This window comes from Orcinus orca, chromosome 16, assembly GCF_937001465.1.
Source record: "Orcinus orca chromosome 16, mOrcOrc1.1, whole genome shotgun sequence".
Classification (NCBI taxonomy): Eukaryota; Metazoa; Chordata; class Mammalia; order Artiodactyla; family Delphinidae; genus Orcinus; species Orcinus orca.
The window spans coordinates 82786619-82814082 of record NC_064574.1 but is presented as its reverse complement, the minus strand read 5'-3'; the positions used below and the strand labels follow the sequence as shown (position 1 = coordinate 82814082).

The 27464-nt window shown below is 59.9% G+C and overlaps 1 protein-coding gene and 1 long non-coding RNA gene across 10 annotated transcripts; one reads left to right on the top strand and one right to left on the bottom strand.

Moving 5' to 3' along the window:
- Positions 1-74: 74 nt before the first annotated feature.
- Positions 75-27452, bottom strand: TECPR1 (tectonin beta-propeller repeat containing 1). Of its 9 annotated transcripts, none has more exons than XM_033426605.2 (26): positions 27314-27419; positions 26161-26235; positions 23416-23650; positions 22817-22999; positions 22421-22543; positions 21366-21491; positions 18977-19151; positions 18769-18869; positions 18115-18216; positions 16494-16639; positions 13421-13776; positions 12929-13074; positions 12181-12336; positions 11431-11580; positions 11185-11342; positions 10436-10563; positions 9417-9519; positions 5675-5771; positions 5520-5599; positions 4912-4968; positions 4302-4482; positions 3877-4012; positions 2984-3076; positions 2103-2209; positions 1836-1955; positions 75-1666 (listed from the first exon to the last, which is right to left on the bottom strand). In XM_033426605.2, the coding sequence occupies exons 2-26, from the start codon at positions 26169-26171 to the stop codon at positions 1505-1507; spliced, it is 3432 nt and encodes a 1143-aa protein (XP_033282496.1). In that variant the 5' UTR covers positions 26172-26235; positions 27314-27419; the 3' UTR covers positions 75-1504. The 9 variants fall into 9 exon arrangements, with proteins under 9 accessions (XP_033282496.1, XP_033282497.1, XP_049555213.1 ...); XM_033426606.2 differs by having other exon boundaries at positions 22934-22999; XM_049699256.1 differs by having other exon boundaries at positions 23416-26044; positions 26161-26475; positions 27314-27374.
- Positions 4019-20399, top strand: LOC125961434 (uncharacterized). Its single transcript, XR_007472162.1, has 4 exons — positions 4019-4242; positions 4853-5103; positions 16163-16654; positions 20306-20399. It is a non-coding gene; the product is annotated as an uncharacterized LOC125961434 (long non-coding RNA).
- Positions 27453-27464: the final 12 nt, after the last annotated feature.

Genomic DNA, 27464 nt, shown 5'->3' with positions numbered 1-27464 from the left:
ACTTTTGCCCCAAGCTCGAATGGGTGGGGAACTGTGCATTTTAATCGTAGTGCAGCAATAAAAATAGCACGTCCTTGACAGTCTGGCCTAAGTTTTTATTGAATAAAGCATCCGAGGACTCGAGATGGTTCGGTGATGCTGAGCAGGTCAGCAGTCGGCGCTCCGCAAGGAGGGGACACGGTCGCCCTGGAGAGAGGGCAGGGAGAAACCAGCGAGTCACAGTAGATCGACAGGGCGCTGCCACAGAAGAAACAGTAATGCCCGCGCGGAGAAACCTGACAACCACGAGTGTAAACAGACAGGAGGGCGCCGCCCACCCGGCCCGTCACTTGCTTTGCCTGGGCACTGCCCCCAGACTCACGCCTCCCGGTCCCACCTCCAGGAGATGAGGCAGAGGCCTGTGGCCCCTCCAGTGCCCCTCAGGAGGGGGCCCAAGGGAGACCTCCTTAGAGTCAGCTTCTGGGCGGCAAACACTGCACCACAAAACAGCGCACTGCCGAGCCCTCCTGACGGGAACGCCGGGGAAGCTGGCAGTCAGTGAGCAGAGACGGGACACGCGCTCTGATGACCCCCGGCAACGCGTCTGGCTGTGGGAAGCAAACTTGAGACTTAACCAAATGGGGCCTTTTTCTGATTAAAAAAAAAAAAAAGCAGCTGAGAAGCTGCCCGCTGGGAGTGGGGCTGCTTGGGGGGTGCCTCCCTAGGGCTCTGCTCCAGGCTGAGGCCTCCAGGCCCCTCTCGGCTGGTCTCCACCCTCCCCACCCCCTGCGACATGATCCGATGTAAAAGGAGCCCCCAGTCCCCAGCCCCGTCAGAGGAAGGGCTGGCTGAGGACCGACGACGGTGACTCTGTACTTGGACAGCTTCTCGCAGCCACGGGCGGCCCCTCCGTCCTCCGACCACCCCAGGAGGGCCCGGCCCACCCGGGGAAGAAGACGCCCCTCCCCAGCACTTATTTCCAAACTTCCAACTCCTTCCTTAACTTTTGAAAGGAAACCCCATTCGCGAATCCTGCTCAGAGAACTGATCAGGTCCAGGTGAAGCCACACTGAGCCCCACAGCCAGTTTTCTTTAGGGGGCAGGGCTGACGCCGTCTGGGGATGCCCGGGGCTCAGGGGTCCTTCGTGGGCTCTCTTCCCCAGGGGCAGTGCTCCTGGAAGCCTCCAGGCTCCCGTCCTGGAAAGGGAGGAGGCAGAGAGGGAAGGGACGCGCAGGAGAGGCTGGGGCGAAGGGGTCTGCACCTCACACCCCACGTTCTCCTCGCAGCCGGGGACACACAGCGTCCACAGAGCTTCACATTTCTGGGTTGTTTCAGTGCCTCCAAGGTGGCCATGATCTCAGGCCAGGTTCCCTCCCCAGTCTCGAGTCTGGGCCTGGAGATACCACTCCTGGGATCCACGTTTCAGCACGTTCAGCACGAGAACAGCTCCCGACAGGAAGGCTTGCATCAACCTTGGTCCTTCAAACCCAGCATCACACCTGCTCCAGGTGAGGGGAAGCGGCCTCAGCAGCAGACGGGATTGGGGGTCTCCTGTGGGGCACCGGCCACCTCCGAGGGCCCACTGGGGAGGCCCTGCTCCCTTCTCCACTTGCCGGCTGTCTCCTGGGACGAGCTCCTGGGGGCCCTGGTGGCACTGGCCCGGACGGACAGGTGATCCCAGCCCCCCTGAAAGGAGAGAGCGGAGTGACCCGGGGCTGCCAGGGGTCAAGGGGCAGAGACCATCCTTCTAGATGGTTGGACTCTTGGGCGGCTCTGCCCGGGGCCTCCCAGCCGAGAGCCCTCGGGGCTCGGAGCCCCAGGCCAGCACAGCCGCCCCGTGCCCAGCCCTGCTTACCCCGATGCCATAGTCCCAGCCCTGCCCCTTGGGCTCCAGGGGCTGCACACCCGTGCGGCGACACACAGTTCCCCGGCTCAGGCTGTGGCTGCCCTGGACTTTGTTGGCGATGACCCAGACCTGGAATGCAGACCCACTGAAGGCCTGGCCCCACCGCTGCAGGGGGACCATGGAGACAGCAGCGGGGAGACCAGAGCAGAAACCCGGATCCCCCCAAGTCCCCGACCCCAGGGCAAGCACCCACCCCCCACCCCTGTCGCCCCAGACCTGGTCCAGGGGCCCCACGGACACGTGGCGCACGTTGTTGGACACGTGTTCCCAGCTGGTGCCCTGCGGGTAGCTGGGTGTGACCCCCTGGCGGTACCACAGGTTCCCTAGGAGAGAAGCACCGATACCGTGAGGCCCCGAGCGTCGGGATCCACTTCGGGGTCTGCAAGGCCGGGAGGTCTGACCACGAGACAGGCGGGGTCTCCCTCTGCATCCCCCCCCACTGCCCGGGGCTCCTGCTGACCCACAGCCGGAGAGACCCCGGCCGTAGCCAGCCCTGCCCTTCCCACGTTTGCCTCCCCCTCACTTCATAACTGCCCCGCTGTGCTGGGCTGGCATCCTCGTCTGCTTTCTATGCATGAGAAACCGAGGACAAGGAATTCTTTAAACAATAAAGAGACCTGGTGTGGAATAAAATCCCTGGGTTCCAGTCCCGATTCCGCCCTTTCCTCGCCTTGCTCAGCTAGGACAACAACTACAGACCATTAAAGGGCACGGGCGGAGCTGGCTGGAGGTGGCACGGGGGTGGGGCAGGGATGGCCTGGGCGGGGCAGGTGACCTCTGCCAGCCGCAGCTGCCCTGGGGCTCCTGAGTCGCGGGCCTGGGTGGCACTGTCTAGAAGATGCTCCCAGGCCTTGGCACCGGGTCCTCCTCCCGAGGTGCAGGCAGGCCAGAGCACCTGGGGGGGCTGGGGGCCCCCGACCCTGCCTGACTCGGGGGAGACTGCTTGGAGGCTGACCTCAGGCTGGCGGCCTCTCATGGGGCTTACGAAGGTCTCATGTTGGGGCCTGGGGTGGGCGAGGGTCTGGTCTCATCCCATCAGGGCACTCAGGGAACCCCAAACCTCCCCTGGTGACCGCTGGGGATCAGAAACCACTTGCCGTTTTCGTCCAAGGCGAACACCGCTGTGTGCCCCACAGACACCTGTTTCAATCTCTGTTTGGGAGGAGATGGGATGAGGTACCAGCAGTCGCCTGCGATGGGAGATTGGATTTGGGATGCAGCACCGAAACTGTCACCCCGGTGCTCCTGGAGCACGTGGCCTCCTCTGCAGCTCACGGGGTCGAGCAGGTGCGGCCGGCCTCTGTCCCCAGACTGGCCGGACCACAAGTGTGAGAGGGCCCAGCGCGAGCTGACCTGTGTCCTGCTGTCCCTTCGATGCCCCGGCCTGCCCAGTGCCCTCCCCAGGGCCCGCCCGAGGCTGTGGCAGCTTCCAGACGGTGGGGTCCGATGGGCCGCTGTCCCGAACAGGGACAGGAAGGTGCCCGGCCCAGCATGCGGTGGAGACTCAGCCTCAGGGCCACTGTGCGAACCCACTGCCCCTCGTGGAGGGTGGCGATGCGCCAGCCACCACCCACCCACCCACCCGTCGGTCCATCCATCCCTGTGCCGGACACTGCCCAGAAGTCCAGAAAAGAACAAGCCTACACGGCCTGCACTCCCGGAGGGCAGCCAGGGTGGACACTGTGGACGGGCTGTGCGGGTGCCCAGGGCCGTCCCCGAGGGGCAGGAGGCCAAGGGCGCTGAAGGGCAGCCCCACTGCCAGGTGACCACCCCTGGGTCAGTCCCAGCGGAGGGGGGCGGCCTCTGGGGGGAGCCCAGCGCGGCCCCTGCGCCTGGTCCACAGGTGTGTTCGGTAAATGCTTGTTGAACTACACGGAGACCCGTCAACCGGCTTCCCCGGAAGCGGAAGCAGCTCCAGCCGCCCCCGGCGCCCGTCACAACATGGCAGCGGTGGCGGCAGGAGGAGATCCTCCCGAGGGGTGGCACTCACCAGCCGGCTTGGACGGGGACACGGAGCCACGGTAGAAGGCGGAACCGTCCCTGGCCACGGCCCACACCTGGTAGCAGCCCCCGACGGAGACGGAGGCGAAGGGCTGGTCGGTGCCCACATGCAGCCAGGAGGAGCCCTGCAGGCGGGGAGGAGGGACACTCAGGGCGGCCAGGCCCCGCCTCTGTCACCACCCGGGTTCCGGGAGCTGGCGGCTCCTCACGCCAACCTCGTCCTCAGCTCCAACAGCCCGCAGGGCTTGGCGACCGCTCGGGCCACGAACGGTGTCCACCGGTCCCAGGGAACGTCCTGGGCAGAGGCCTGGGGAGGCCCGATCCCTGCCCGACTCCACCAAAGAGCCCTATCTCGGTAAGAATCCGCCAGGGGGCTGGCAGGTGGGCAGGCCCTGGGTCCCACAAGGTGCTCACCGCGGGGTTGAGCTCGGACACGCCCAGACGGCACAACACGTCCCCCTTGTCACTGACGGCCCAGAGCGCGATGCCGGGCCCGCTCCCGTGGGCACCCGGGCTCTCCGGAATGATGGACACGTCCCCCAGGGCGATGGGGGCCACCTCCAGCCAGGGCCCGCTGGTCACTAGCTTGCACTTTCTGTGCGGCAGAAAGAGAGCAAAGCCCCGGGCACCCTGATGCCGCCGTGAGCCTCAGGGCCGTCTGCTCTGGACAGAAGGGAGCAGCCAGGCCCCTGGCCCTGGGAAGGGCTGGGACCACAACCTCCGGCCCCCCAGAGGAGCCGGTGGGCACCACCCTTCATGCCGTCCGCCCCTGCCTGGCCTCCAACCCCATCTGGGCCTTCCTCCCACCCTGAGGGTCCTGTAGAGCCTGCCAACATTTGTCTTGTTTGTTCTTGAAAACAAACGCTTCAGAAACAGCACTGGGAGCCCGAGGGCACTTCCTGGGCTGACATTTACTTTGATCCTCTTTTCTCCTCCCGCCTCTAACCTCCCCTTTGCTTCCACAGGGACTGAGGCCGAGGCAGGGAGGGGCATGGCGGCACCCCCCAGTTACCTCCCTCCTTACCTGGTCCAGCACCTTCTCCTGACGAAATCCTTCATGGTTTTGTGCCCGTGGTACAAGCTGCAGAGGAAGAAGCTGACATCGAGACCATGCCGTGGAAGTTTCTGGAAGGTGACGCTGCACGCACATCCTTTCCCCAGGAGTTACAGAGCCCAGCCCTCAGTGCGAGCCGAAGGTGGGGCTCGGGGGCAGCAGGTAAGGGAGGACACCGTCCTCCTGCTTCAGATGCCTCTGGCCCCGCCTGGGCCCCCCTGCGGGGTCTCCCTGGGGCTGGCAGCTGCCCAGCTGGGGGGTGGGCTCTAGCTAAGGGGCCTCTGAGCCCTCCCCACCCCCAGGCGCCATCGGAACGCTTCTGGGGAGCAGTCAAGCTCAGGGCCCAAGGCCAAAGCGGGGGGATCAGTCCAGGATAAACCAGCCTGGGGCTCAGAAGCCAGGCTCAGGCCCTGGCTCAGTCTTGCCCGGCTCCATCCTCCATCTGGACATGAACTGTGTACCGTGAAGGGTCTGCACTGTGGGGCAGGGGGCAGGGACTCTGCCTGGCTGACCGGGCCTGACACTCAGGGTCGCAGCCCCCTGAGGCCCCCTCCCCACGCAGAGAGAGACATGCTTACGCAGGGAAGTCGCTGGCGTACTGCCACCCCTCCTGGTCCGTGCCCCCAGGGACGCTGAAATCCACGAACCAGTCAGAAACCTGGGGGACGGGCGGGTCAGTGCGGGCGGACACCCCCCACTGCAGCCCCCGCCCCAGCCCCAGCCCGGAGCTTACCCAGGCCCACTGCAGGGACGGGGGCTTTGTGCTGGCCTTGGTGCACTCCTGCAGGCCTGTGGCGTCACTCCACATGTACCGGTCGGTGGGCAGACCCCTGCGCAGGACAACAGGGCTGAGGTGACGCCAGAGAGAGGGGAGAACAGGGCCCCCCTGCCCAGGCCCCTGGGATGGCTGCATCTCTGGAGGGGCGAGAGGGCGGAAACAGGATGGCCCCAGGGCGGGGACAGCAACAGGGGGACCCTACATCACACGGGGGCCAGGCGCCAACCAACCACAGCCAGGCCATCCACCCGAGGGACCCCACACCTCGTTCTCTCATGATGTGGGTCATCGTGTCCCGAAAAGACGTTGAAGCCCTAACTCCCGTGCCTATGCGTGGGACCTCATTTGGAAATAGAGTCTTTGCAGAGAATCAAGTTGAGATGAGACCGTTATTTAGTGGGCCCCAGTCCACTAGGACAGCGTCCTTACCAAACGGGGACATCTGGACCCAAGTTTCCCAAATTGGGAAGATGACGTGAAGACAGGGAGAAGGCCATGTGACAACTGAGTCACCAGACAAGGAATACTGGAAGCCCCCAGAAGCCAGGAGAGAGGCCGGAACAGATCCTCCCCAGGGCCCTCAGGAGGAAGCAAGCCTGCTGACACCTGATCTCAGACTCCGCGGCCTCCAGAACGGAGAGAATAAACGTCTGCTGTTTAAGCTGCTCAGCCCGTGGTGTTTTGTTACAGCAGCCCCGGCTGACTGATACACTCCCAGCAACACACAGCGCACAGTGGTCTCCGCGGGCGGCTGTGGCCCTGGCTTTGCACTCTCTACACGGGCTGGGGAGCCCGGCACTGCTTTTCTTCTCCTGAGGACCAAGCAGGGAGTGAGGAGGAAGGGGACAGGCAAGCAGGTCAGCATCCCGTGTGGACCCTACGCACAGCCGGGGCGGAGGCTTCCAGAACACATGCGGGCAACGTCTATCAGCTCCCTTAGAAGGGCTCAAACCCTAAGTTACCGGGGTGAACGGAGAGACTCGCAAATATTTACACACGAGGAAATCCTTCAAACTGTCCAGATGACAGCAAAAGGTCACAAACAGTCTACATGTCCAAGACCGAGGAGGGGTGAGATAAGCCAGGTCCACCCTCGGGGATCAAATTGGGAGGCTGTCACAGGCCATCTGTACATGTCTGACTGTCCCCCTGCCTCCAGCAAATGCGGGCACACTGGGGACGGGCAGGGGGAAACACACCAAAATGCGGAGAGTGGCTACTATTTTTGGTTGGTGGGATTAGAATTTATTCTTCGTGTTATTTGAAATTTCTTCCTTTCATCAATTTTGAAAACACAAAGGAAATTTAAAAGTTTGTGCCATTTATCATAGACTCAAAAATATGAAATACCATTTACAAAAGATGTCAAGACCCCGTTATAGAAAATCACAGAACCCTATTAATACGAAATGAAAGATCTACATAAATGGAGGTATAAACTGCGTCCAGATTTTGGAGATTTGGGAATGTGAGATAACGTTTCTACCCAAACTGACCTACAGGTCCAAGGCCATCCTGACCAAGACCCCAAGAGCCTTTGAGGACTGCTTCTAAAGTTCACCTAGAACTGTCCAGGAAGAGCCAATGCTGGATGAAGAAGATGAGGCTTTGACAACTTCCCATAAAGGGACGGCAGCTGGAACCATGTAGGGTTAGCACGAGGATGCCCAAAGCCGCACGGAAGAGAAGGGCTTGGGAACAGCCACTGCCCCCATGGACACTGGAGTTAAGGCAAAGGTGGCCGCTGTGATGCAAGGGGGAAGGACAGTCTTTTCAATAAATGGTGTGGGTCACTGGAGAGTAAAAAACCAAAAACACTTTACCCCTACCTCACCTTATATACCAAGTAGTTCAGGCCAGGGGGTTCTAGACCTAAATGGACAAGACAGAGGAATAAAGCTTCCAGAACAGGGTGGACAAAAACACGCCTCACAGGCCCAATCAGGACTGTTTCAGCACAGCCTACAAAGTAAGGGTCGTTTTTACATTTTTAAATGGTTGAAAAAAATTCAAAGAAGGATAATGCTTTGGGACACGTGAAAATTCTACGCAATTCAAATTTGTGTCCAGGTGTAACGTCTTATTGGGACACAGCAATGCTCATTCGTTTACGTGGGTGCTTTCAAGCGGCAGCTGCAGAGTGAGTCACTGTGACAGAGACCCTAAGGCCCACCACACCTGAACTATTTCCTATCTGGTCCTTTATAGAAAAAGTTTGCTGACTGCTGTTCCAGAGATAGAAGGATGTATTAATCCCCTTGGGGTTAATGAGATTTCTTAAGAGGTTTTTTTAAAGGCCCCATCTTTATGTAAAGAAAAGGATGATCAACAGGACTACATTTAATAATGAAGTCACCACTAACAGGGTGAAAAGCAAGCTGCAGAACAGGAGAAATAACAGAGAAAGGGCCCACACCTTCATATGTAAAGAGCACTGGCAAATCAAGAAAAAGAGATCATCCGACCAAAACATGGGACAAGGACTCGAAGGGGCATTTCACAAAGGAGGGTATCCAAGTGCCAGTACATGTTTGAAAGGTGCTGTGTCCCATTAGCCCCCAGGAAACAGAAACTGGAAACAGGAGATATTACTACACGCTCATCAGTGTGTCTAAAACATAAGAAACCAGCAAAGATGTGGGGCGTGCCCTGCCTGTGAGAGCGTGGACAGGTCCACCCACTGCAGAGAACTGGCTATTCCAACACCAACTGGGTGGACTGCAACACCACTCAGTCCCCACAAGGTAAAGGCACGGTCCCCAGCAAGACTGCCCCCACTTCAGATACCAGCCATACTGCACTTCTGACCAACTGGCTACAAATGGGGGGCAGTTCTCATTACCTCCTCGGGTTTGATAATTTGCTACAACGACTCAGGGAACTCAGGAAATCTCTCTACTTAGGATCGTAGTTTTAGTATACAGGATATGAAATGGGACCAGTCGAAAGAAGAGACCCACAGGGCTAAGTCTGGGAGGGGCCCCAGCGCAGAGCTTGGATGAGGCTCAAGCTTGAGGACCGCTGTTCTGGCCGGCCAAAACCCCTGCAGTGGCTTTAGGAGGTAAGAAACACCACAACTCGCTTGCTTTCTGAAACAAACGAACCAAATACCCCAGGACAGGGTATGAGAAATACGCTTCTGTGCTGAGTGGGCAGGAAATAAATAGCTGCATACAATCTAGATTTTCTAGAGTGTCCCGCTTCTGCACCAAACACCACGTATTGACTGTCTTGTCCCAAAGCCTCACATTTGGAGAATTAAAATAATTTCGGTGGAGGCTGTGATGTTCTCAGCAGCTTCAATTAAGCAAAACTTTGTAAGAAAGTTAAGTAACCACCCCACTCAAAAAAGCACCCGAGGGGATGGGGAGGGAGGTGGCGATGTTCTATTTCGTGACCCGGGTAGTGATTACGCTGGTGTTTGATCTGTGAGAATTCGATGATATATATGGACATATCAACATATTTAGATACATGTCACCGTATGTACGCATATGTGTATGTTTCACGCACTTTATGTATGTCACGCTCTCAGTAAGCGAGTTTTTAAAATACGCATTATACTTTGAGGGAGAAAATCCTGCTAAGCAGTAAGATCCAGTCAGTTCCACATCTGGGGCCAGACGCCAGCTCTCCCGCTACAGCAGATGCGCCCGTTCAGCTCGGTCCTGTTTCCGCGGGCACGCGACTGGCTCACCTGCTGGTGTAGCCCGTGACGGGGTTCCAGCGCTGGTTCTCGTAGATGTAGACACACTTTACGTCCGACTGCGTGTAGATGTTGCTGGTACTGCTGGCCAGGCCTGGGGGCGGAGAGGAGGGTGCTGGACCCAGGCCACACCTGCCCGCCCGACCAGGTGAGAGCAGGCGGGAAGAGAGGGCCGAGAGGATTCACAGGCCGGCTGAGCTCCTCGGGTTACCCGGGGTTGTACGTCCTGGTGGCAAGAATCTGACACTCCTCCACCTCACGCCCTATTCTCACCTGCTCCTCTTCCCCCACCTTCCAGCCCACTCACCTGGCACTGGGCAGGTGTGAGGCCCCCCCAGCTCATTCCTTACTAACAAAGGTGCCTTGGACCCCTCATGTAAGCCCATGAGCCCCACTTTCCTCACCTGTAGGACGGGGACAAGAGTAATTCCTGCCTCACAAACAGGGAAGCTGTTAAACCTGCACGATGTGCCTTCCTGGGGTCTCGGTGGACCACAGTTATACAGGATTAGCTGCCTCCACTGTGGGGCGTGTGGGCTGGGGCATGGAATGTCCCACTTCGGTGTTTGTTTCTGCCTCTTGTTTACCAGTAGGAGACAGAGGGACCCTACCTCCACAACTCGGGGAGCCCCCAGGGGTTCAGCAAGTTCAGCAAGCCCTAAGGCGCAACCCATCTAAAGGGGAGCTGGAATCTGGGCCTGGGAATCAGGAGACTGGCCCTGGCGGCTGTCTTTCTAGAACCTTCACGGCCTCCAGCTCAGCAGTGGGTGCCCAGGAAGGCCCACTGGGGGCGAGACCCGGTCTCTGGGCTCTCACGCTTTGTGCGCTGGCCCCGGGATTTGGAGGTTGGCAGTGGTGAAGGTCACCTGTCAGCCAGCCGTCAGCTGAGCGTCGATACTGGCGCAGCGGCTCCGGCGTGGGGCGGGGAAGCCAGCCAGGGATTAGAGGGGGGACCGGCCCGTGCGGGAGGCTGGGGGCAGGGCTGGGGGAGCCGGTCCTGCCACCCTCACCTTGGAAGCAGCCTCCGCCGTAGCCACCCGTGTACACCCAGGCCGTGTGGTCGTAGCCGATGCCCCACACCACGCCCCGGCTGTTGGCCTCCACCACCCGCAGGTGGCCTCCCATTTGCCGCCAGAACCTGGAGATGAGGAGGGAGGGAGGGGAGGGGAGAAACTGTCCCGCAGGGCTTTCCAGCGGCTACCCCTCTGCTCCGTGGCCTCCCGGACGTCCTGCTTCACTCACCTTCGGCCTCCAATGACAGACTCTATTGAGCACAAGGGAACCCGCCTGGCTTCCCACTGGGAATTAACCAGCTACGGCGAACCCTGAGCTGGTGCAGGAGCCGGTCAGGCCCCCAGCGAGCGGGGGCTTCAAGAGCCCCCGATCCCTGGAGTTATGCAGACGGGAGCGAGGTCAGCAGCCTGAGTCCCCCCTGCACCCTGGGGTCTGGGACGGGCGCGTCACGCCAGACCAGGAGGGGCCACCACTCGGGCCAGCACGGCCTCCTGGAGTGCAGGGTGCAGCTGCCACCTGGGGCGCGCTCCTGCGGGCGGAGGCCCTGCCACTGACCAGAGGCAACTCGTCCGACTGGGCGCCGGGCACACAGGGCCACCAAGAGCGGACGAGCGAAGGGCAGACAGACATCCCCTCTCCCTCCCGTGCAGGGCCTCCCAGCCTCACCCACGTCCCCCTGGTCCTCACGGGCTCTGGGTGACCTTCTGGGCCAGGTCCCCAGCTCCGTCAGGTGCAGCCAACTCACATCTGGTCACAGGGCAGCCAGCCCTCGGGGGCCTCGAGGTCTGGGCTGGGCTCGCTCACGAAGATGTCCCCCTTGCAGGTGACAGACCAGATGGCCTGCGGGGAGGGGCGGCCGTGCACCCTGCGGCTCTCGCAGCAGGACAGGTCGAGCAGGGCGAGCTGTGGCGGGGGGACGGCCGGTCAGCGAGGCTGGGCGCCCAAGACCGAGGCTCCCTCGCGCCCGCCCGCGGGACCCCCGCCCGCTCACCCAGTCGCTCATGTCCTGCTCGGTGGCAGCGGCCAGGCGCACAGGCCACCTCTGCCGTGTCCTCTCGGGGGTGTACACGGCGAAGGAGTGCTTGGCCTCACTGAGCACGGGGACCAGCGCCGTCACCTCGTTGAGGAACACGTGGATGTACTGTTGGCAGAGGACAGGCAGCAGGGCCGTCACCGGGGAACCCGCGGGCCTGGGGCTGCCTCGGGCCCCTGGGTGGAGCCCCCGTGTGGTGTGGCGACGGGGACGGCTGGGTCACCCCGATTCGAGAGCCGACCCCTGGGGGGTCGTGGGGTTTAGTGGTGGGTGGCAGGTTCTGATGGGGAGGCCTTGCTCGTGAGCAAGGGCCTTAGTGATGTTTTCGATGTGGACGAGGGCATTTAGAGCCAGACTGACTGTGTTCAAACCCCAGCCCCGGAGGGGGCGGCTCTGTCTCCAGAGCCTGGCTCCTCATCTGGAACACGAGGGCCCCTCAGCAGCTGCTGGGGGTGAGGCCGGCACACACCTGCCGGCCACTGCCCGGCTGCTGCCACCGCGGACGGGTGCTTTGCAGATGCCACACGCTGTCCTGGGCCAAGCACCTCGGGGCCCGTGTCCCGTGCCCACTCCTGCACCCCGGCTTTGCAACCCCTCCCCTGGGACACCCCACCCCCCTGCACCTCCCCCCTCCCCTACACACCCCACCCCTGCACCTCCCTCCTCCCCTACACCTCCCCGCACCTCCCCCCTGGCGCCCCCACCCACCTTCTTCTCCTCATGGACCACGTAGTAGATGAAAAGGATGCTGTCCCGAACCCCATCGTGGCCCGTGAACTGTTCCAGGGCCACACGGACATCCACCCACTTGTGGGGTTTCCAGTCGCACCACCACTGCAGGGCCCCCGTCTTCACCCACACCGACTGCAGCACAGCGGGACGGTGGGACAGGTCACAGGCCGGCCCTGGGGCGCCACACTCCGGCCCAGTCCCCGGCACCCCGGGGCCACTCTGCTCCCTTCACTGCCACACTGGGGGCTCCTGCCCGGCCCTCCTGGCTACCCCCCTTCACCCTAAGGACAGAAGTGACGTCACCAGACACCGCCAGGCCCCGAGCCAGCGAATTCTATGATTCTCAAACAGTCTGTGGGATCGGCACCGTTACCCCATGCTCTGGATAGGGAAACTGAGGCCCGGGAGGTTCTGTGCCTGGCCCGATGTCAGAGAGAGTCAGCGGCAAAGCCGGGGCCCACGCCACCCGAGACGCAGCCAGGTCCTCTGTGCCTACAATGCAGTGGGGCCCGCACGGGGTTCTTGAGGGCAAGTGAATCAACAAACGGACTCATCGCTTCATCGTTGATTCTACACGGGCCTGGAGGGGACAGCTTCACGTCCGAGATGGACAGACAGAAGGATGGCTGCATCCATCTGTGTCCCTCCCACCCACCTCAGGGCTGGCATGCAGCAGGTGCTCAATGAATGTGTGCTGGAAAAAGTGCACCCGGGCACTGCCCACCTGCTCCACGGCCTGCTCGTAGTGTCGGAAGTTCTCCAGCTCCCGCTTGGTCCTTTCTGTGAGCTGCTGGAAGATCTGCTTCCGCCAGGCGGCAGTCTGGGCCGGCGTGATGGACAGCGAGAGCATCTGCATGGAGGCGGACAGGCCTGCGGGCCGGTCGGAGCCTCAGGGCTGGGCAGCCGGCCAGGCCTCTCTGCTCTGTTTTTCACCAGCCCTTGCTTTCTAGAAAGCTACCATCTCTGTAACATGTCCCGTGAGCCCTCCCTCCCATCATTCACCCTGAGGGGAAAGTTGATGTCCCCCAGGTCAGCCTAGACTGGCCACCACTGCTGGGACAGGGGGAGGGAAGGGGCTCCAGGCCCACGCCCTTCCTCCTGACAGCCTGGGCTGGTCTTGGAAGGCCCCAGAAAGATGGGCTGAGCACGGTGGGGGCATCAGGCCTGCCCCACCTCCCCTGGGGCACCCTCTGGGGCGCTGGGCCGCTGCCCTTACCCGAGTGGACGGTGAACCATTTGAGTGTGGTGTGGGCCTCCACGGCACAGCCTCCTCCGGACACCCAGGCCCACAGCGCGTGGCAGTTGGCACTGTCGGGGTCCTCCAGGCCCAGCGGGAGAAGTGGCAGTGAGGAGAGGTTGGTGGCCTCGGGAAAGTCGGCGGCCGCGTGGCTGGGCCCTTTCTTGGGCTCCTTCAGGTCGATGTTGGTCCAGGGCAGCTCGGCCGGGGCGGAGGCAGGGCCGGCGACCTCCACGTCATGCTCAGGGTCAGGCCCCGGTCTCTTGGCTTCCGAGTCGCTTGGCACACGGGACTCACCACCACCCCTCACCTCGTCGCCAAAGAAGCAGCCGGCGCTGGAAGGAGAGGGGCAGACCCATGATTCCCTCGGGGAAGGACCATGCGCTGTGTGACCCCTGGCCAAGTCATGGCCTCTCTGTGCCACACACACCAGTACCTGCTCCCCAGGGAGCTGGAACCCCTGGGAACTTTTTTTTTTTTTTTTTAATTTTTGGCTGCGTTGGGTCTTCGTTGCTGCGTGTGGGCTTTCTCTAGTTGCGGTGAGCGGGGGCTACCCTTCGTTGCGGCATGTGGGCTTCTCATCGCGGTGGCTTCTCTTGTTGTGGAGCATGGGCTCTAGGTGCGTGGGCTTCAGTAGCTGTGGCATGAGGGCTCAGCAGTTGTGGCTCGCAGGCTCTAGAGCATGGCTCAGTAGTTGTGGCGCACGGTCTTAGTTGCTCCGCGGCATGTGGGATCTTCCTGGACAAGGGCTCAAACCCGTGTCCCCTGCGTTGGCAGGTGGATTCTTAACCACTGCGCCACCAGGGAAGTCCCACCCTCAGGAACTCTGAAAGGTCCCCAGGCCACACCCAGACCAACCAAATCAATGTTAGGTGGAGATCTGGCAGTATTATTAGTTTTTACCGTAAAATACATGTGATGTAAAATGTACCGTTTAAAATTGTACAATGCGGTGGCGTTAAGTACATTCACAATGTTGTGCAACCACTACCAATTTCCAGAACCTTCTCATCTCATCATAGAAAGCCTGTACCCATTAAGGAGTCACTCTCTAGCCTCCTCTTTTCCCCCAACCTCCTGGCAGCCACGAATTCGTTTTCTGTCTCCATGCATTCGCCTGTTCTGGACACTTCATATAAACGGCATCGTACCGCATGTGACCTTTTGTGACTCGCTGCTGTCAATTAGTGTAAGAGGTCAAGAGTCATCCGTGCTGTAGCATGTGTCAACACTTCATTCCCTTGTATTGCTAAATAATATTCCGTTGCATGGATCACACTATGTTTTATTCATCCATTGATGGACATTTGAATTGTTTCCACGTTTCAGCTATCGTGAATAGTGCTTCTTTTAATATTCATGTACAGATTTTTGTTTGAACATGTTTTCGGTTCTTCTGCGTATCTATCTAGGAGTGAATTTGCTGGGTCCTATGGTGACTCTATCTTTAACTTCTTGAGGAGCTGCCAGACTGTTTTCCAAAGTGGCTGCCCCACTTTACACCCCACCAGCAGTGCAGGGGAGTTCTAATTTCTCCACATCTTGTCAACACTTGTTACTGTCTCCCTTTTTGATTACAGCTATTCTGGTGGGTGTGAAGTGGTATCTCATGTGGATTTTTTTTTTTTTTAATGTGGTTTTGTTTGCATTTCCCTCATGTCCCACGACGTTGGACATCTTTTCCTGTGCTTGTTGGCCACTCGTATATCTACTTTGGAGAAATGTCTATTCAAGTCCTTTGCTCTTCTGAGTTGAGTTGTTTTTGATTGTAAGAGCCCTTTATGTATTCTAGATAACAGACCTTGTTAAATATCTGATTTGCCACTATTTTCTCCCATTCTGTGGATTGTCTTCTCATTTTCTTGATAGTGTCCGTTGATGCACAAAATTTTTAAACTTTGATGCAGTCTGATTTATCTATGTTTTCTTTAGTTTCTTGCGCTTTGGGTGTCATATTTAAGAAGCCACTGCCAGTATATGTATAGCTGATTCACTTTGTTATAAAGCAGAAACTAACACACCATTGTAAAGCGATTATACTCCAATAAAGATGTTAAAATATATATATATATATATATATATATATATATTTATATATAAAAAGAAGCTACTGCCAAGCCCAAGGTCATGAAGATCTGGCGTCAGTGGTTCTGGAAATTCTCAGCTGATCCCAATGTGCTGCTCCCTTTGAGAATGACCAGCTGAAGAGCCTAAACCCTCAGGTGAATGTGAGCAAACCCTGCCTGGCCAGCCTCCGGGCATCTCTAGGCTGACGGTGCAGCTGAGCGCTGACCACCAAGCTGGGGGAGCAGAGGGTGTGGACCAGCGTCTGAGGGGGGCCCAAGCTGCAGTCGGACGGCAGCCGGCTGCAGAGTGCTGTGCCGAGGGCCCTGGGCCCCATGACCGGGCAGGTGAGCGCTGGTGGCGCCCCCAGCTGAGACGCTAAGTCACCTGCCTGCGTTCTAAGGGCCAGTGGGCAGGGCTGGGATGGGTCCACACGCTCTAACCCCAGGGATCTCAAGGCGTGGTCCCCAGAACTGCAGCAGGAGCACACCTGGGACCTTGCAAGACATGCAAAATCTCAAAAAAGTAGCTCTGGGGGCAGGGCGTGGAGATCCTCGGGAACGAGTTCTCCAGGTGATTCTGGGGCACGTCTTAATTCAGGGCCTCTTCTCCAGGCTAGAAACCCTCCATCTTCTTCTCTGCCTTCCTTTAACACAGGGGCCTGAGCATCCTCCCGCAAAGAAGGCTTTTGTCTCCCAGACCTTGAGGCTTCAGGACCAACAGGCCAGCCCTGCTCTGGGACAGCCCCCAGCCCCTACATGGGAGGACATCCTGGCCTCGCCCAGCTGCCCTCTCCCGCCTCCCGCGTGCTGCCCCCGACCTCGGGCCGAGCAGGACCCCAGGCACAGGAAGGGAGAAGGCCACACAGCCGCCGCTCTCGTGGGTCGGGACCTGCTTTTCTCCCGCCTGGGGTGAGGCCGGGCAGCAGCCTCCTCCGACACGGCCCCCCACCCCGGACCAACCCCACGGAGCCCCACCGCCTGATCACCTGAGGAGGCTGGACAAGCTGCCCGAGTGTGAGCCGTCACACTCCCGGCCGGCGACGATGGCCTTCCACGTCTTCCCGCTGAGCTCGCTCTGGGTGACGCCATGACGGAAGTACAAGGCCCGGTCTGCCCAGCCGATGCCCCAGACCTGGAACAGAGAGAGGTGCTGCTGCGGGGGGTGGGGGGTGGACCTGGAACAGAGAGAGGTGCCGCTGCGGGGGCGGGGAGGGGCGGGTGCCCGGTCCACCCAGCCAGATGCCCCAGACCTGGAACAGAGTGCTGCTGCGGGGGGTGGGGGTGGACCTGGAACAGAGAGAGGTGCTGCTGCGGGGGGGGGTGTGGACCTGGAACAGAGAGAGGTGCTGCTGCGGGTGCAGACTGGGGCTCCCTTCCCCTGGGGGTGTGGGGGGAGCCCCCCAGGTCTGGAGGACACGCCTGCAAATGCAGGCGGGGGTGGGGGGGTGCGCCTGTGTGGGTGGGCTGCGAAGGGGCTGGGGTGGCTGAGAGCTGAGTCCAGGACTCAGATGCAGGAAGCGGAGCCCCGAGGGGGCTGGGGGAGGGTGCGGCTCCAAGGTCAGGAGGAGCAGGGACCCAGCCTGGCTCCCCGACCTCAGGCAGACTTGGGCCTTTGGGGCAACAGCGTCCAGAGGAGGTGCTGGTGCCGGTAGGCACTGTGCGGGGACAGGAAGTCCACCCATGTCCCCAGCTTCCCTGCGGCCTTGGTGGGAAGGGAGCTGTTCCCCAAGTGAACCCAGAGGATGGTCCTGGTCCTTTTAAAGATGCAAAATAACCTCCTTGATTCTGACCTCAGTTTTATGGGAAAGGTGGCCGGGCGGGCGCTGAGGAAGGAAAGTGTGCTGGGCAGCTGAGGGGCCCAGGGGAGGGGCCTGGGAGCAGCCCCTTGGGAGCTCTGGCCTTGGGGGTGCCTGAAGGCAGAGCCGTGGCCCCAGGTGGCCTTGCTGTGGGGGGGGGCTACGGCATCTCTGTCACTTGGTTATCGCACGTGGCCTCCGTGCTCAGGCCCATGGGCACCAGCTGGCACCCCTTGCCCCTGCCCTTGCGTGCCCAGCTCACCTGGGCAGGTGAGGAGTGTGTGCGGACACAGGAAAGGCCAGCCCCCCCGCCCCCAGGAAGGCTTTCAGAGCATCGGGAAAGGCGTCACCTTCACACCCTAAGTCTTAAAACTAGCCAAACCACAATATCCACCAGAAAGAGGCTACGATAGGAACCATGCAGGTGATGTTTAAAAGATGCTGCTCTTATAAGGTTGGAAGATGTTTTGTCCTGTACTCAGTGATCTGATTTCGCCCTGAAATTTCTCAACAAAACTTTCCAGTCTCCAGGATGAATGTCCCTCCCCAGATCCGTGCTCGCTACCACTGCTCTGAGGGTCCTCGGGGGTGTGACCCAGGACAGTGGGGGCTCCAGGACTTGGGGGAAAGCAGCCCCCTCGGGTGCCCTCGCGGGCCTGGAGTGGGCAGAGGTTCTGGGATGCCCTCCGGTACCAGCCTCATGAGCATGCCCAGTGGAAAGGGATGGCGGGACGCATGGGGGGCCCCATTCTGATTCCTCTGCCGCCCCCCACCCCCACCCCTGGGGACCAAGGCTCCGGACCACACACACCTGGTCGTTTAGCCCCACATTCACCATCATCATTTCTCCAACCATCTCGATCCAGCTCGTGCCGCAGGGGTTGTGAGAGTTGACGCCTCTTCGGAACCAAACCTGGGAAAGTCAGAAATAAACACACCTCCCTGGAGGGCCACTGAAATAGAAGGGTTTTTTTTTCAAGGCCTGGGAAAACAAATGAATAATTTGGTCCTTTGGTTCAGGCCGCAGATGAGCACAGCACATTGTTCAGAAAGGATGCCCCTGACGTGGGGTTAGAAAGAGATCACGGAAGCAATGCGAAATCAGCTTACTTCACTGGACTTGCCTCTGATAAAGTCAAAATGACAAGCTCTGGATAGAGAAGAGGGGAGGCATTCATTTAGCTGAGGGCTTCAGAAAATTAGCTTCTGATTATTTGAAATGTTACAGCCTGTTGCACAGTAAACCCAGTCATTCTGCACTTTGTACAGGGGTGCAGGCAACGTTTGGGGGGTCACCAAACATCTTGGAGATCACCAGTGACGTCAACAACAGAATACGCACGGTGCCTGGCCGACACTGGATTTGTTCCAAAGGGTGTGGACCACTCTCACGAGAACAAAAAACCACACAACCCTCAATGTTAAACAGAGCCATTGGACCCAGCCCCCAGGGACCCCGTCCTACCTTACGGTCCTTGGTGACGGCCCAGACGACACCGACTCCTGCGGAGACGTGCAGGATCCCGTTTTCAGACGTGGGAGGCTCCACCACAGACCACGAACTTCCTACCCGACCCCAGAAGACAGTGCAGGTGGCCCCCATCACTGGGAGCTCCGAGGAGAAGGTGGGCGGCCCCGCCCTCCTCTCCTCCGCAAGGTGCAGGGCTGCCCACCTTTGGGATTGTTCCTGTTGATTCCTTCCCGGACCAAGGCCTGTCCCTCCCAGAGCGACACCCACAGCAGGTCGTGGGGCCCACAGCTGATCTGAACCGCCTCCCCCGGGGTGTCCACCAGGGACCACGACGAGCCTTCGGGGTTGGCGTGGCTGACGTCCTCTCTGTACCACACCTGGGTGGAGAGAGAAACCCATGGGGAGAGTCAGGCAGGGTCAGGCCGGGGCTCTGTGGCCGGGTTGGCTGCCCGAGCTTGGCTGCACTTGCATCAGCCCATGCACAGCCCAAGCATGGGGTCTCCAGGGGACCGGGGGTCTCCAGGGGACTGGGGACCAGGGTGCTGGGACTGTCCAGATCTCGCTCACCCTGCCCCCACTGCCATCGGGATTCTCGACCAGATTAGATGACTCCCCCACCCCTGCTAAAAAATGCGACACTGACACCTGGATTTTGGCGGTCCTAGGGGACAGACCTCCTGTCGTCTGCTTGACTTGTGAGAACTCCAGCCCCAGCCCGGGTGTCCTGCGCCCCCTAGTGGCACAATGCCCTCAGGACACCTGTCTCTAGGGGAAGCCAGGGGCCCCAGCGGCTGGATGAGGAAACCCCCAAGCTCCCTTCATAGGAATGTCTAAAACGTCCACTTCTTTTTCTCCTTAACCTGAAGACAGGGAGCATAATCAAATATTTAAGACTGAGCCACCCGCTCCTATTGCCCAAACTGGCTGATTTCATCTAGAGGGGGCAGCACATTGCTGCGTGGTCCATGAGGCCTCCCAACCCTGTCACCTTGCCCTTTTTTTCTTTTTAAAATTCTTTATTAGTTAGTGGGATTTATTACTCATACTAATTTTATTTGTAAACTTTAAATTCTATGCTATCTGAACAGACTGCCTTAACACTTGTGAATTATGTGACATGATCTCACTTATAATAATGAATAAAACATTTTCAATGATTTAGCATAGACAGAATTTTCCAAGGACAAAAGAGACAATAGACTGGTTATAAGCCTCCGCCATGATTACCATCACTCACAAATGCGTGTGCTATGGGCCCTGTTTGTACGTGATGGTTTACTGGGTGCTTCTTCGAACACCTTATCCAGTGAATAAATCAGCAGCTGGATCAACTGCCTTCCTGCACTGCAGAACCCGGTCTTGGCAGCCCCGCTTCTGCTGCCTGCTGGTTTGGGCCCAACTGTCTGCCCGGCTCCTCCGGGAGCCCGGGGTCCTGGTTTCACCTTTTACAGACCACAGGAGTGATGTCGGGCAGCGCTGGCTCACACCTGGCGCTGCTCTCAAACCTGTTCTCCCCTCTCTTTGCATCCAGGTGGCGTGGCCCCTCGATGGGGGCTCTGTCCCCGGCCAGCTCCCCACCACCCTTCAGTGTGGCTCGGAGAAAACTACTACGGGTTGACCTAAGCCCAGACCAAGCAGGACCTGAAGGTAAGCCTGATAAAAGCCTGCTGTGGCTGCTCCAAAGCCAACCAGAGAACTTTGGTCCGTTTGTGTTAAGGGTACTGAACGGTCACGAAGTACGGGCTACAGCCACAGCCGAAGTGTTGGGTCACCTGCACCCAGGCCCATCCGTGTCACTGTCACTGTTGCTGTCAGCAGTGGGTTTTATTCCTTTGCTTAGTTCACAAGCTCCCCGAGAAAAGAATCTCCTCTCCTCCCACCCACACAGCTACCTCCACCCACCCATCCCAACAGCCAGCCATCCATCCACCCACCTATCCACGCATCAATATGCTTATCCACCAAGCCACTTGCTCATCCGTCCAACCAACCATCCATCCATCTATCCATCCCCCTGTGCATTCATCCACATGACCGTCCATCCATTTATCCATCCACACACACACCCACACACACACGCACACATCTATACCCCTATCCATCCATCTACTTATTCATCCATCCTCCTGCCCACCCACCCATCCACAATACTACTGGAGACCAGCATGTGGGAGGCAGCACAAGGCAGTGGGTAGGGAGCTGAGATTCTATCTGAGGAGCCAGTATTGATGCCCTCTGAGCCCAGGGTGGACACTCATCAGTGCTCCAGGGGCTCAGAGGAGGGACAGGCCAGGAGCAGCCATGCGGTGGGAGGTCAGAGGCTTCTGGGAGGAACAGGACCCCGTGGGTCCCCAGGACAGCAGGATTCACAGGAGGGGGACTCTGTGGGGAGCCCGGTAACAGGCTGACCACTCAGGGCAGCCCCAGCTGCGGGGACAGGAGGCGAGGAGAGGGTCCCGGGGAGAGCCCTCCTCCCTCCTCCACCTCTGGGAGGACAGTGGACGACAGCTTCTCTCCTGCCTGCTCCCTGCGGCCGGCCTCCTTCAGCCGCCTCCCATGCCAGGCCGGGGGGGCGGGGGCACAGGCCTCACCTTCCCCTGCAGAGACACGGCCCACACGGACAGGCGGCCCACGGGCTCGTCTGTGATCTCCCAACCCCCCACAGAGATGTCGCTGAAGGGGTCAGGCAACCGCTGGGGGTCATCCTCCGACGGGATCTGAAATGAGGAGGTGTGAGGCAGTAGCAGTCAGTGCCTGTGGGCACCTGGGCCAGGAGGTGGCCCTGCTCCCCGCCTGGTGGACACCTGGACGTGCACACTCCCACCCCCGGCTTCCCCTCCGGCCCTCAGCACGCTGCCTTCCGTCCTCCACCTAGGCCCCAGCGGACTTCGCAGGGCCGGCAGCATCAGGACGGAGGGTTCCCAGCCCTGGGCCCCCTCTGCCCTGTCCTCCCCCTGTTGGCCGCCAGGCCTGGGCTGCTGTCCCCAAGGAGTCACTCCTGCCCCTGCTCTGCAGTGGCCTGACCGCTGTGGCTCCCTCCCCCCATCACAGAACACGGCCCTGCAGTGAAGGCCTCCCGTGACACTGGCCGTCACCTTGCTCCCAGGCTGCTCCCAGCCCCAGGGCCAGGCAGGCTGGGCTGGCAGCCCCACCTCGTGGCGTGGACCCTGCAGAGGGGTCAGGCGAGGGCCTGTGGCCTTCCTCTCATTTGAGGCCACGTAGGACCCCAATACAGGCCTTGCGTCCCTAAGCTGGTTTTTGTGGGTCACTGGAAAAATACAAGAGCCAGAGCGGCTGCCACGCGGGGTGGGGGGCAGGGGAGGAAGACGTGTACAGACTGAGCCTGAGTCTGGGACAGGGCAGCCTGGAGACCAGGTCAAGACAATTCTGTGCCGTCCGGGGCCACGGTCTGGCCCGGCTCCCCGACCAGCCATCTCCCAAACGAGGGCCGCCCAGGGCCACAGCCTTCCGAACAGGAGAGCAGGAAAGGCCAGGCCCCGGGGCGGGCATGGCGTCCCCAGAGCAGGGCAGGGAGGGTGGGGCTGAGGGCCACGTGACCCTCCCCACTACAGGGCTGCGCTCTGGGCCCCGCCCCCTGCCCCCCCCACCCCCCCCTCCCTCCCCGGCCACACGCAGGACCCCGGACCTTGGCCCAGGTGTCCCGGGACTTGTATCTCCTGTACCGGGTCCACCGCCGGCGCCGCACACAGGAGTTCCACTTCTTGTCCCTCGTGTACGTGGCGGGGAAGTCAATGGCATATGTCCACCCCTGCAATACCAAGATGGGGGGAGGGGCCGTAAAGCTCTCGAGGAAGGACGTGAAAGAGCTGGGGAAGGGGGAGCAGGATGGAGGAGGGGTGGAGAAGCAGCAGCGCGGCCCGAAGCATCGTCCCCATGGATCCCGTCCGGCAAGCGGGGAGCACGGGGGGCCCAGGCTGAGGTCTGATGCCACGGGGTGCTGGGGATAGCACTGGGGGGACGGGCCGAGCCCAAGGCGCTCCCTCCCCGCAGGGGAGCCCCGGCGGGACCCGAGTGCACCTACCCCTTTCTCTGTGGGTTCCCCTCCAAAATTCTCATCCACGTACCAGTCCGACTCCCACTCCCAATGCGGCGAGGGCAGCGCCACCCCATCCAGCGGCCGGTGCTGGAGCCCACTCACGTCACTCCACGGCCAGCGGTCACTCGGCAGGAGCGTCTCACAGAAGCCGCCCACGGGGTTCCAGCGCTGGGGGCCGGAGGCAGAGACCAGCCTTAGGCCTGGTGGCCAGGGCCTCTCCGAGGCCAGTGGGGACCTCCTCTCGTCTCCAGGGCGGGAAGGGAGCAGAGGGCCTGGCTCTGCATCGTGAGCCTGCAGCCCAGTCCGGTCCCAAAGGGCAGAGGACCTGCCGCGCCGAACAGTGGGGGACACGACCGTCCTGGGCTCCTGGAATCCGGCCGGAGCCCCGTGCCTGTGCGGACCCGGCCAGCTGCCTGGATAGGGACCCACAGGGGCTCTGGCCTCAATGACTCGGATGCTGCAGCACTCGGATCTCAGCAGAATGAAGGCGGTGAAGGCGGGAACACGCCGGGAACCTGGGGTGCGGGGGCCCTTACCTCCCGGCAGAGCGACCAGCCCAGCAAGCCCGCCGCTCGGGACCCCACCTGATTCTCATAGGCCTCCTCCCGGCAGCGGATGGGGACGTCGCTGGCGCCCACGTGCACGTACACCTGGTTGTCGCAGGCGATGCCCCAGCAGCACGGCGCGGCCGCACTGACCCGCTTGAACTCCAGCTGGGCGTCCCTGCACAGCTCCCAGTGCCGCCCGGCCGTGGACAGCGTGAACACCCTCCCGAAGAGATCCACCGCCCACAGCTCCGAGCTGGGCATGGCCGCGGCGCTGCGGGAAAACAGCGGCGGGAGGGCGAGGGTCAGCACCCACAGCCGCTCCCGGCCCGGGGCCAGCCGGGCCAGGCAGGAAGCCCGGGCCGTGACCATCTCCTGCCGTAGGGGGCTGAGCGGCCCCCCGCAAAGCAGGGGCAGAGCCCAGCTGCAGTCCAGGGCCCTTTTCTCTTCTCTGCCTTTCGCCCTTCTTGTGATGGGGATTTTTTTCCAAACACACAAAAAAGTCCAGAGGACAAAACGTGTAACATCCAAATACCCACTGCCCCCAATTTAATGAATGTTGTTATTATCTGGTCAGAGTTCGTTCAGATCTTTCTTGTCTAAAGAGTAAGTGAAAAGTTGTAGATTTAATGAATCCCAAACCTACACGCGTCCTGCTGCCTCCCAGGGAGGCCTCTGCCCCACAGTGGAGAGGGACCCCCTCGTGCTGGTCCCCCTGTGACCTTCCTCTGTGCATTCGTGGGGCGTCCCCACAGGCCCGGCACCGCCCCCCCCATCCCCCGAGCGCCCTGCATGGTCGCGCAGGAGCTCTGTGGCTGTGTGCGTGGCAGGGATGGGAGGGGCCTGTCTCTACCCTCCTTGTGCGACCACCTTCCTCTCTTCCCCGACCCCTCTCCTGCCATTCTCCACTCCGGTTCCTTCTTCTCTCCTCTTCCTTTCTTATTTGCGGGGGGTGGGCAGAGTCACGGCTATGCTCTACCGCTGACCCTCCCAACCCCAGGGCTGACAGTGCTGCTGGGACGTAACTCCTAGAGGCGTGGCAGGGCCAGGTGGCCAGGCCCACGGCAGCAAAACAGAGCAGCTGGACGAGGGCAGTGCAGGGAATCCCAGTGCGCAGCTCTGCCGGACAGGGCGGCTCCCACATCCAAGACCCATCACTGCCCCAGGGCGAGACACGGCTTGTCTGGTTCGGAAACCAGAGCTACGGGGAGACAGAGCCTGGGCGCCTCGAGGCCGGGGCCAGGCTATTCTGCTCCCGAGACCTGCCAGGGGCACCAGGGCGCTGCAGAAAGCGTGACGACTGGAATGACAACGTGGACGATGGAACGCGTCTGGAAACAGGAGCATCTGCTGCGAGCAATGAGGCTCTTTCGGAAAAAAGTGTGTCTTACAAACACCGGAGAAGAAAGAGCGCGGGCGGGGAAGGAAGTGACTGAAGGATACAGAACAGGAAGCAGGGAAGTGGAGCAGGCACCAGCTTTGGGAAACACCCAGAACAGGAAGTGGAGGAAGACGATGGGGGTGTGGGGGGGAGCCTGACTGGCAGAGTGGAGGAGCTTGATCCCTCCACCCGGGGCCCCAACGCCCAGGTCAAACACACGGGAAGTCAGGACGCTAGCCTTCTGAAGCCATTTGAAAACTGGCATCTGTATCCGGGTGCCTGAGATGGGACCCCTGGAAGAGCTGTGGCACCCCCAGATGCCCCTCCACTCCTCCCTGGGCAGGCCTGAGGGTCCACTCTCCCCCCTGCGGCATCTACGCCGTGACTAAGAGTGCCCAGAACCACGCCGGACCCACACCATCCCAGCCCCACCACTTTCTAGCATGAACAAAAGCCCACTACTAACCTCTCTGTGCCTCGATTTCCTAATCTGTAAAAAGACGAAAGGAAGACTAACCCAGTTATGTGGCTGTTGTGAGAACTGAATGAGATAACACAGGCACAGAGTTACAATAAAGTGCCCAGTACCCAGCAAGAACTCAATGAGTGTTACTGAAATCATTTTATTACTTGCCATTTGCTCTCACAAGCTGCCACTTATCTTCTATCTCTTAAAAACAAAAAACTCAAAGCCCTTTCTGGTCAGCCTGAGTCTTCGGCCTCTTCATTTCCTCTGCATCTCCCAGTGCTCTGCACAAAGTGGGTGTTTGTTCAAAGTTATGGAAAATCACCACCACCTACATTCACCACACCACCCCTCCCTGAGCTAAGAGACGGAAATATGGCTCCAGGGAAGCTGAATGTCACCAGTTACTTAAGGTTAAGAGTAAGGTACTAGGAGGTGGATAGATATGTGATAAAGCAAGAATGGCAAACTGTCAATAGTGGAATCTAGGTGGTGGGTGTGTGGGTGTTTACTGTATAATTCTTTCAACTTGGCTGTATGTTTGACAATCCTTATCATAAATTGTTGGGGAAAAAAAGTAAGATTTTTACATGGGGGGAGGGGTGATGGCGCTTCCCATGGTGACATTTTAATATAAATACAGTCTTCAAAGATATTTCTTGGCTCACAGGTCACTGTACAAGTAGCCAGTTAAGTCAGGCTCAGTCTGCATGTTGAGCTCAATGAATGGTGATGTTGAACTTGGATACACTTTCCTCCAGAGAAATGACTAAGCAGATAGACGTACTTTCAGCCTTCTGGGCAACTACCAGAAGACTCTACTGCAGAGAAAAGATGGGGGGGTTATGTTTGCAAATTCCCTTTGGTGTGGAAATACCGGTACCCGTCACTTCCCACCTAAAGATAACACAAGGTGGACATCCTTGGTCAGCCTCACCTCCTTTCCATGCCAGCCAGGATGTAGTCCCAAGATCTCCCAGGCCACTTCCTGGCTGTGAGGTGATGGGGTAACCTGTCCAGGGACATGGGGTCACTGGATCAGAGGACTCTTGAGTGGGAGGTTGGAGCACTAAGCTGCACGATTCTGGGATCCTGGGATCTCTCTGTTTTCTAGGGGTGGAGTGAGGGAGGCAACATCTTCCGAGAAAGCAACCTCCGATTCACCCAGAACTTCTGCACAATGAATTCCAGGTGGACCTTCAGTCATTCTTCTCAGTAGGCCTGCTCACCACCCGCAGAGTCATCTACCTTTCTGCTGGGGTTAATTAACAGATCCCTTCAGAGATGTAAAGGTACCCAAGGGAAGGTGGGGGTTGAGGGAGTAGCGTAGGGTGCGGTACAGGGAGGGACACGGTCCCAAGGGAGTGCCTAAAGCATTTACTTCCCAGGCCATCTTAGGACTGCTTCCTGCCCAAGATTTCCTGCGGTTTTTTATTATTATTATTACACCCTGTCACACCCACCCCATGAACAAACAGAGGAAACCCTGGCTACTAAAGCAGCTCACTGCCCACCAGTTGTGGGAGCTGCTGGAAGGCGACATCAGGGTCTAAAGAGGTGGGAGAAAACTGCGGGACATGCACGCTAGTTGACTCCTTCCATTCCCACAGGGAAGGAGGTGCCCTGAGCCGGCTGCTCTGAAAATGAACCCCCGGCTCCCATCATCTGGGCGGTCGGCCTGGTTTCGTTCAGGTTCCGTGCCCTTGGGCGACAGGTGGGTCCCCTGCCCGGCCACCAGTAGCATCTCAGCGCCGGGCCCTTACCATCTGCCTGAGCTAATCCCACGCCAAGCAGCTTTGCTCTCACCACTGCCCAGAGGAGGGACAGACGGGCTCCTCGCAGCTCGATCCTCTACACCCGCCAATCACTTCCCAAGTCACTCCAGCGCAAAGGCTGGTGGGGGTGTCACGTTCAGGGGTCGGGGTGGGGGTCCGGGGACGGCGCCCCGCCGGGTGTGCAGGAAAGAGCACTGGCACAGCCCCTTCCCACCTCGCCGCGCGTGGGGCAAACGCTGCTGCTGCCTCCGCCGCCCCAACCTGTCCGGAGGGACGGGGGCGCCCGTCCCACCTCACGGTCGCCGCTGCACTCACCTGGGCCGGCGCCCGGAGGGCGGGGTCGCGGCGATTGCGCCTCTGAGGCCGGCAGAGCGAGCAGGCTCTCCCCCGGGGCCGGCGAGCCTGTGGGCAGGAAGCGGCAGCCAGGCCCGCGCCCATTGGCCGGCCTCGCAATAACGCAAACGCA

Coding starts and splice junctions, on each gene's coding strand:
- TECPR1 (XM_049699256.1), bottom strand. CDS start 23,748: ATGGTCACGGCCCGGGCTTCCTGCCTGGCCCGGCTGGCCCCGGGCCGG. Junction 11,581..12,180: donor TGGTCCATGAGGAGAAGAAG/GTGGGTGGGGGC, acceptor CTCTGCCAACAG/TACATCCACGTGTTCCTCAA. Junction 1,956..2,102: donor CCGTGGGGCCCCTGGACCAG/GTCTGGGGCGAC, acceptor TCTGCATTCCAG/GTCTGGGTCATCGCCAACAA.